The 9,308-nt window shown below is 48.4% G+C and overlaps 1 protein-coding gene across 1 annotated transcript; it reads right to left on the bottom strand.

Annotated features, from left to right (window-relative positions):
• Positions 1-437: 437 nt before the first annotated feature.
• LOC124689291 (metal transporter NRAT1-like) lies at positions 438-5,981 on the bottom strand. The gene is made up of 13 exons (XM_047222846.1): positions 5,901-5,981; positions 4,158-4,236; positions 4,002-4,042; positions 2,750-2,828; positions 2,573-2,677; positions 2,369-2,478; positions 2,071-2,252; positions 1,900-1,969; positions 1,621-1,794; positions 1,381-1,485; positions 1,146-1,277; positions 912-1,007; positions 438-767 (listed from the first exon to the last, which is right to left on the bottom strand). The coding sequence occupies exons 1-13, from the start codon at positions 5,979-5,981 to the stop codon at positions 438-440; spliced, it is 1,584 nt and encodes a 527-aa protein (XP_047078802.1).
• Between the last annotated feature and the right edge of the window lie 3,327 nt (positions 5,982-9,308).

Genomic DNA, 9,308 nt, shown 5'->3' with positions numbered 1-9,308 from the left:
AAAATGTTGGTTTTTCTTGAAACTTAACGAAAGCACATATATTATGAAGATATACTTGTAGAATTTTTCGTCAAAACTTTTTGACACTTCGAAATAAGATTTTTTTGGTAGAGGGAGCATACGCACCCGGGAGCCGAATTGAATTTCTGGGATATTTATAATTAACATATAAAAAAATTAGTTGCTGAAATATTTCTAGAATTGTATACAAATTTATTTTTTCAGCATATATCTCATAACTGCGGTGGTATCTTCACCAGCTTACCAATCCAACTCTCAGCTCTGCATGCATGTGCAAGCAGTCCCAACAGATACAAACAACCCTACAACATCTCACCTCGGCATATCTTAATACATACTTACCACCAAACTAATCCACGATACACAAGCAGCTGGTGCCAGCAAGCATCTCACACACATCGACCATCATCTACTAGCTACATGGAGGCATCGGCCAGGTCCTTCCTGTACGGCGCCGGCTGGTCTCCATCCTCACTTGATGCGGACGCCGGCGCCTTGCCGGCCTCCACCTGCCCCTGCATCCTCTCCGCCAGCGAGACGTACGTGACCACCGTGTCCTTCCTGAACGTCAGGTACACGATGGCAACGAGGTAGGCGGCCATGAGCGCGAAGACGACGATGGAGAGGAGCGCGTTGGCGTACCTGGGCATGTGGTTGTGCCCCAGCCAGTCCACGTAGGTCCAAACCAGGAAGTAGGTGTTGACCACAATGAGCGCCGCGCTGAGGGCCCAGGCGATGACCACCGTCTGCGCCCATGGATCATCATATATGTGTGTAACTGTTAGTAACTACGATCTCTGAAGTTGAGAGCTCGGGGAAATTGTGTATAAATATCAGTTACTATGCATGTGTAAATGTAATTGTGTGGGTGTGCTTTTGCTGGGGCTTACATAGATGGATTCTTTGAGGGGTCCTACTTTCTTGCTGCTGTTGCAGAACTTGAGAAGAGGGATGAGAGCGAACGGCAACTCGAAAGACAGAATCATCTGCGTCAGAAAAAAAAAGTTCAGGACGCAAAAGTTCGTTAGTTAGCTTGCAAGATTTCTTCTTTCGGTATTAAGTGCAAATTAAGTAACCTCCCATTGCAATGACATTTGTACTAGGAAAAGGTCGAGGAGGAGTACCGAGGACAGGATGATTAGCTTGCCAGCGCCTGACGGACCGGTGACAATGGCGACAATAAGGCTCGGAGTAATGGCAATTGCACGGGTGATGAGGTTCCTCATCCAGTTCTTCATCTTCATGTCCAGAAACCCCTAAAAAATATATATCATAAATTGTAATACAAGACACCTATATTCACTGGGAAATAATGCTCACAAATGTCTTTTGAATGGTCTGCATACATAAAGTGGTTACCTCCATGATGACCTGCCCAGCGAATGTGCAGCTAATTGTGGTGCTTTGCCCAGAAGCTAGCAGCGCAACCCCATATACAACAGAGCTCGATCTCCCCAAAACATTCTGAAAGAATTAAAATGATATTGGAAGTCGTAACATTAGATCTGCTGCAGTTAATTTCTTTCATACTACACAGCATAAGGTAAGAGACTCTATTGAAGCTGGAATGACCATTTCAACAGCTCAAGCACGGCATACCCTGAGCAGCAGAGGTGCAGATTGCAGAGTAAGATCGCCACACGTGTTGGCATCGGCTGGGGACAGACTGTTCGCACTGCAAATGGATCCAGCAACAACAACCACCGCAACATTGATGAGGAACGCCACGATGAAGGCGAGACTACACTCGATGAGGAAGTAACGGCAGGCCACCTGTCCAAAACAAGATAACAACAAGGCCATTTAGCCACTCAACAACAAACTGTAGCTAGTCGCCTCTACAACACTCTCTCATATCCTCTGGGTTCTACAACCTACTTTGATGCTTTGGTCTGACCGTGGGGTCTTCCTTGAGAGGACCAGGGCAGAGTGCAAGAACAAGTTGTACCTGCATGCATGTCACAGACAGGCGCATCATGAACTTTGCATCCATGGATAGATGCACAATAACCATGGTGTAACACCCTGATGACTAAATAAGGTCCTTACGGCGTGATGATAGCGCCAAAGAGCGCGATTGCATTGGCAGCAGCACCTTTCCCTCGCAGAGAGGGAACAAACATGCCCTTGGCCACCTCCCCTGCGGATGGCCTCAAGTAGCTCAGCTCTCCAAAGAAGCATCCTGCCATGGTGAACATGCACGCTGCTATGATGAACTCCAGTTTCCGGGCCTACACATGATGTTACATGGTAAGGTTAAATAAGCAATAATCTAGTATCAGCCTACAAGAAGGGTAACTGTGTAGATAGCTGAGAAATTTTCAAGGAGGCGCTTTTGTTTGTGTACCCCAAATCTCTGCACCCCAAGAAGCAAGAAGGTGCTGAACACTGTGAGGATAACTCCAACCCACACAGGAATTTTGAACAATATGTTGAATGCAAAAGCAGTACCTAACACTGCACTACAAAACAGTATGTTAAGTAAATGCAAAATGCAGCAAAGAAAAGAAATAAATACTGTAATAAAAGTAATACTGGTTTACTGATCAACCTTCAGGGATGTCATCCGAAATCACTGCCAGCTCAGCAACAATCCATAAGCAAGTATTGACAAAGCGGGGGTATTCTTCCCTGCAGAGTTCAGCCAGGTGCCTCCCTGTACAGAGATTCAGCGGTAAGTGTGGATTTGATGTACATAAATCAAGGAAAATAGCTCAGTGAAAATTACCTGTTTTCACTCCCAGGTTGGCGGCTAATGTTTGTATAAAGAGCGCAAAGATCATCCCAACTAAGACGACCCACAGAAGCTGTTCATGGTATAATTAATAATACTGAGATTGGTGAAGAAAGTATGCCAGATACACAGAAAAAGTACAGGAGAAAAAAAGATATGGATGGTTGAGTGTGTACTTTTTTACGTTTCTGGCTAACCTTTTCACTCTATATCGGTATTAGAAGAATTATTTCTCTTGATCAAATCTGTCATCTATTTTACCTATAACTAAAATTAGTGAAAAATATTGTTTGGTAATAGGCAAGAATTGTTTCTATTTCTCATATTACTAATATTATTGTCCTAAAGGAGTCAACTATTGATAGTGCTTCCCGTAACAGCGCAATATTGATATGTACATATTCCTTCACAAGGTAATCTAAGTTTACCTTGTCTGGAAGTCTGGGGTAAAGTGTTTGTTCTACATAAGTAATAAGCATTAAAAACATGCTTTAAAATTTAGATTCTTGTTCACTAAGGATACACTTAAGGTCAACATGTATATTCACAGACCAGGATAAATATTCAGTGTAAACATAAGCTCAATGCAAGGATAAAACTATGGGCTCATTTCTAAAATCAAAGTGTTTCTCAAAATGCATTTTGGAAGTCACTCCCTCTGCATGCCGATCTTTGTTTCTTATTTTTAGATTGCATGCCCAAGCCAGCATGTTCTTCATGTATAAAGTGGGTGCTTTGCATTTGAGGAAACATAGATCAGTAACAGGTGCGCAAATTGGAGAAATCTTTCAATGGCCAAGCAAGGGAATGATCCACCGGTTCCAACTAAAAACTGATTCGAAGCTTCAGAGCTTTTGTTAACTACCAGATGATTCTTTATTTGAAGAAGTCAAATTTGGTTCTGTAAGTGTGACTAACTTGTAACAAAGGACTTCCACTTATGTGACATCAGATAGACAGTCTCAGGACACAAATGATATACTCCTACTCCACATTATATCTACTAAACTAGTTATTTTCAAATTATACTCCCATATGACTTTGTAAACTTTTGTTCGCTATTGCATAGCATGCCACATAATTTAAAAGCACTCTTGTCTCTTTGCAGAACCCAAATAAATTGCAATGCCTCTGTTCTGCAAGTATATTTTTCTCTTTCCGTATTAAACAACAAATAGATAGCAATTAGTTGGTAATAATAGTGGCAGTGCCCATTCGATACAAGAAACCAACAAATGTAATGTACCTCATACTTGAAGTCAGCCCCAGCTTGCATGTCAGTTTCCACTGAAATCACGCATCAGAAACAAGCTTTACCACCATGACAAACAATTGCTCTCCTACTTGTCAAAAAAAATGTATTTACACTTTATACAGCACTGCGGAAATAACAGGAGCTTACTGTTGCTAGGATCCAGGAAGCCAACGGCCACAAGAGCTCCAGGCCCAACATGAGCCAAGAATTTCCTCCATTTTGGATGCTACTACCCAGAAAATGGGTTAGCACTGAACAGAAACAACCACGCAACTCAACTCAACCTTAGAACTACACGAATACACATAAATGTAGCAGTAAGCATGCATGCAGGAGGCGAAGCGATCGTTGTCGCACTTCCAGGCGGGCACAGGTGGTAGAGGGAGGATACACGCGTTGTCTACATTGCGTCCTCGGCGAGGTATTTTCAGCCAAAATTTAGGCAGGAAATGGGTCGACGTGAACATGTTGGTTTGTTTGCTTCGGCCTGCTAGGCTGGATTTTCCATTTCCTCGTGTCCACTCAGACCAAAACGCACCGTTTGCGATCAGGCTACTGAAGATGACCTTACAACAACTCTAACTAAAATCCAATAAGCATGGTTGAGATATACCGGTAAGTGTTTTGCTAGTTCTCATTGGACCAAGAACTAGCCAAGTTCTTAGACAACCGTTTAGCCGTCTATTTATCTTGATATGGAAGATAGAGATAGATTAGGAATAAAGAGTTATGTAATTATACGGGAAGGATTTCGTCCGTCTCCCGGAATTTGTAACTTGTACACATGAAAAGCCTTGGCTCCACCTCTTATATAAAGGGGAGCTGAGGGAGAAAGAACGAATCGAATCCATTATCAACATAACCCTAGTTTTTCATAGTCGAGCATCTTTTTCGGCTGAACTTTCGAGATCTACTTGCCCTCTACTTTCTACGAAAACCCAAGTCTACAATCTGTAGGCATTGACAAGTTAATCCTTTGTCACCGACGGAGGGGAGAGAAACCAACCAAAACCACCGCAACAGCCACTGAAAACTAACGAGAAACAAGACCGAGATGGTCCGATCGAGGTAGCTAGGTCGCTGCCGCCACCAGAGCAACTCTAACCACCACCGCCACCGGAGGAGGACCACCTTGTGGCCATCCCTCCTCAGATACAAAGGTAAGCCGACGCGACCTCCGAGCAAGGCCCGCACCGTCGGATCACCATGCCGCCTCGCCCCACCTATGCCACTCCTCGTCCACCCCGCATCGTCGGCAACGCCAACCTCACCCGCACACAACCTCTGGACCCAAGCAGGGAGGCCTACCTGTAAACCGCCGAGCTGGGAGCTGAGAGGGACTAGGCCCCCGCCGCCCCCATCATCGATGTCGCACGACTTTGCCCAGGGGCGCCGAGGGGAGGGATAAGGGAAGGAGGGGTGGCGGCGACAAGGAGTTAGGTTTCGCCCCTGTCGCCCGGAGGAGGCGGCGAGAGGTAATGGGTCAATAAATGGAAGCAGTGGCGGACCCAAGATTTTCATCAAGCGTGGACGCACTGTAACCCTAGCCAATTTTTCATCAAAATAGGCGTGCCGGGCTTAGGGACGGTTGGATCCTCCTATGAATGGAAATTCATCGAGAAATAACCCTGGCCTCGTGAATATCGGCGGAATTGGTCAGTTCAGATAACCTAAGTTTCGTTTTGAATCTCCAAGAAAATATATACATCTGTTTAAAATCGGTACATTACGTCTGATGACCGGAAAGTTGAGGAATTTGTCTCGTGTTCCTATGTGAACAATATGTTCGCGCCCGTGTTTGTATCTTACCGTGACTCGTGAATAATAACCATGGTAAAACATAGTCCGGTTTGAGCAAGAATCCCCGTATCAGCCATCTGATGAAGGTACAAGAGATGATGAGTTGATGACTACTAATAACCCTTGATCAATCCCGGCCGGAGGAGAAGATGCAGAAGCTAGCACAGCCATCGACGATGGAGGATCGCGAGAAGACATGTTGTATCCTTAATCTTGACGACGATCTCATCGCCGAGATCTTCATCCGCCTGCCGATCAGGTCCGTCGCGCGCGCCGGCGCCGTCTGCAAGGACTTCCGTCGCGTCGCCTACGCGCACCGCCGCCCGCTCGAGCTTCTCCTCTACACTGTCAACGCAGCCGCCGCAGCAGAACGCAACGGCGCGCCGGACACGTGCCGCGTCTTCGATTGCCACCTGGAGGCCGTCTCCGTGTCGGCCTCCGCCCGACGCCCGGCGCGGCGGCGTCTCGCGCATCTCCCGGCGTTCCTGCCACGGTCGGAGCGTCCGGGCGAGGAGTACTGCGTGGCGCTGGCGTCGTGCGACGGGCTCCTCCTGCTCGGGACTGCCGCCGGCGGGCAGTACGTCATCTGCAACCCCGCCATGTCGCAGTGGGCCGAGCTCCCGCGGCTGCGACGCCGCCGCGACCTGCCTTGCTGCGCGTTCCGGGAGTCCGGGTTCTACTTCCACGAGCCGTCGGGCGAGTACCGGCTCCTGTGCCACGTGACGGTGGACGAGGAATCACGGGCGGCGCGCTACTACGTGCTCTCCACGGGCGCCGACGAGCCCCGCCGGCTGGACGGAGTGGAGGCCACGCCCGTGCACAGCAATTGCGTCCCCTCCGCCTGCGACATGATCACGCCGGCCGTCTTCCGCGGGCGCCTGCACTGGCTGCGGCACCCGGAGGCCGGTTCCGGCGGCGGCGAGATGGCGGTGTTCGACTGGGCGGACGAGACGTTCAGTAGGATGGCTTCTCCGCCGACCAGCGACGAGCACTTGACCAACCTGGTCGTCGCGGACGGATGGCTCATGGCGTCCGAATTCCAGGACGGTGAGCTGGGCCTGGGCGTCGACCTCTGGGTGCTCGGCGGTTACAGAGGAGGAGGTGGCGGCGCTGGGGAGGTGGAGATGAGATGGGAGCGGCGGCACCGGGTGGAGCTGCCGTGGCAGCAGGCCAGGACGATGCCGACGTGGCTCGATGTGGTGGTGGGCGGCGACGTGGAAGGAGACGTCGTCCTAGGAACCAGCAATGGCGTGGCGGTGTACAACGTGCGGAGCGGCACGGGCAGGGTCGTCGACGTCGGGCCCGGAGCCGTTCGGCTGACGCGGCGTGCGCTAACGATGAGGGAGAGCTTTGTACGGCATGGTTTCTTCGAGACGCGGCCGCATCCCGGCTTGCCGTCCTTCCTACTATACCAGTGATACAGAGGGAGGAAGCTGATATCCAAATGCCGGCGGGCAGTACATGAAAAGTGTGGTGCGGCACAGAGAACACCACTGTCAAGGCCCTTGCGTCGAAGTGTGGTGCGCGTAACTTGGAGCGTCCATTTCGTGCGCGTCCATCGGCTTGGTCAACTGCACGGCTTCGGGTCACTCGCGTGCTTCCAGCCTGGCTCAGTTCACCATTAATTCCTTCATCATTAGGTTGTTTTTTTTTCTTCACCCGATCCATCGACTTAAGCTCAGCTAGCTGCGCGCGCCGTGCGGTCTGGATCCTTTTTTTTCGCTCCACACGATCGACACACCGTCCAAGGGAAATTCATCAGCACATACAGCGCTCGCACGGTCGATGACCCGAGGAGGTGCGGTCGTACAGCGGCCACGTGAGCAATGTGTAGTCAGGCTGCCGTGTGGGATCCGATCCGCGTTGTGCGGCCAGGCTGGCATCATAAATTAATTAATTAATTCATTAATCTCCTCCCTCCCGTGCCCGTGCCCGTGCCCGTGCGCCGTCAGCTTAATTTGTTGGTTCAGCCAGCAACTCCAAAAAAAATACTACTCGTATATGCGCGCGCAGCAAAGGAAACAAGCCGAGTCTCGTTTCCTTGATCAAAAAAATGAGGCTGAGCTTCATTTACAAATGGACATTTCTGGTCGTCCCTGCCACCTCGTGCTAACACGTGTCCTTTCTTGCAACAAAAAATCCCCCCTTTTTTTTTCTTCAACATAGCAAAAGAGGACTCGCCCACAAAATAAAAGAAAGACACTGACAGAACACCGGAGACTCACCGTTGGAGATCTCGACGGAGAGCACGTAGCAAAAAAAAAATTATGCTATTGTACCAAAAAAAAAGAATATCGCCAGAGACATCGACAGAAAACTCGTTGTGGAACCATCTTATCGGGCGACTTCGCAACCAATGCAAGCTACAGAAGGAGCCAGGGTCTCCTCGACGGGAGGCTGCTGCCGCCGTATATCTGGCCGGAGCTTGGAAGGCTCTGTAGGAGCGACAAACGACTGCGAGCGCCCTGCTAGAGCTTCAGGGTGCGGGGGAAGACGATGGGGCTGCCGAATATTACTACAACACTTGGCTGCCACCATGCCCAACGCCCCCGCCTTCCGCAAGCGACGAATAGGAGAATTTATAGAGGAATTTTTGTGTTTACTGAAGCAAATCGATGAGAACAAATCGTACTCCATACTCCTTAGGTTTAAAAAAAAAAGCTCAACATTCTTTTTTACATATACAGAGAATATTGCGATAGCTGAACATGGATACCGGCCTACTGATGGACCTAGACGCATCGACCACGCTCTTGGCCAGCCGGACTGACTTCGCCGATGCAGCAAGGCGGTCTCCTCTCTTCCTTTTAATGAAAGGAAACTTGAAGCCTTTGAGTCAGACCCGCAAAAAAAAAATTCTCTCTCAAAAAAAGAAAAGAATACAAACACCTCTCGTGTCTTTTGGTCCAACATCACTGCACTCTACTACAAAAGCTGGCTCACACACCAAAAGTTACATCAATTTCTTCAAGATTTTCGCATAACCTACCCAAAATTTTCCAATATTTAAAGTTGTAACAACTTTTACATGTTGTGCATTCCCTGGCCTGCCGAATATTATTACAACACTTGTAACACACGAATATTACACAAACAGGAACCAAACCACCTGAGCCAGAAGGTCCAGGTCACGCCAATAGCAGCCAGAGACGCGCGAGGCCAGGCCGGGTCACCAACCCCCCGCCTGCACATGCACACCAGTTAACTTCAGCAAATTTGTACTGCTCTCCAACACTATATATAAAAACACTTTGAACCAGCAAAAAAATCTACAGCCAAATACTTTATGTGTACCAGGCCAACTATATATGCATCAGCACTGAGCATTCCAACTACCTGGTCAGATAAAGCCTGAGTTATTTCGTGACACCAAACTCGTATCCATCCCAGTGGAATGCATGCATTCGGCATATACAATGCCAAATCATAACTGCAGAATTACTACATAGCTGAATGATCATTTTAAAAATTTTGCTTTGTTTTCTCGAGTGCTACCTA

The sequence above is a fragment of the Lolium rigidum genome, chromosome 2 (genome assembly GCF_022539505.1).
Source record: "Lolium rigidum isolate FL_2022 chromosome 2, APGP_CSIRO_Lrig_0.1, whole genome shotgun sequence".
NCBI classification, from domain to species: Eukaryota; Viridiplantae; Streptophyta; class Magnoliopsida; order Poales; family Poaceae; genus Lolium; species Lolium rigidum.
The sequence above is the reverse complement of the archived record's forward strand: the minus strand, read 5'-3'. Positions and strand labels throughout refer to the sequence as shown.

What these genes read in the sequence shown, in the direction of transcription:
- LOC124689291 (XM_047222846.1), bottom strand. Translation starts at nt 5,981, where the DNA reads ATGGCTGTGCTAGCTTCTGCATCTTCTCCTCCGGCCGGGATTGATCAA. An exon ending in GGTCAGACCAAAGCATCAAA is followed by an intron (nt 1,795 to 1,899) that starts GTAGGTTGTAGA and finishes TGTTTTGGACAG; the next exon opens with GTGGCCTGCCGTTACTTCCT. An exon ending in CCCTCAAAGAATCCATCTAT is followed by an intron (nt 768 to 911) that starts GTAAGCCCCAGC and finishes CCATGGGCGCAG; the next exon opens with ACGGTGGTCATCGCCTGGGC.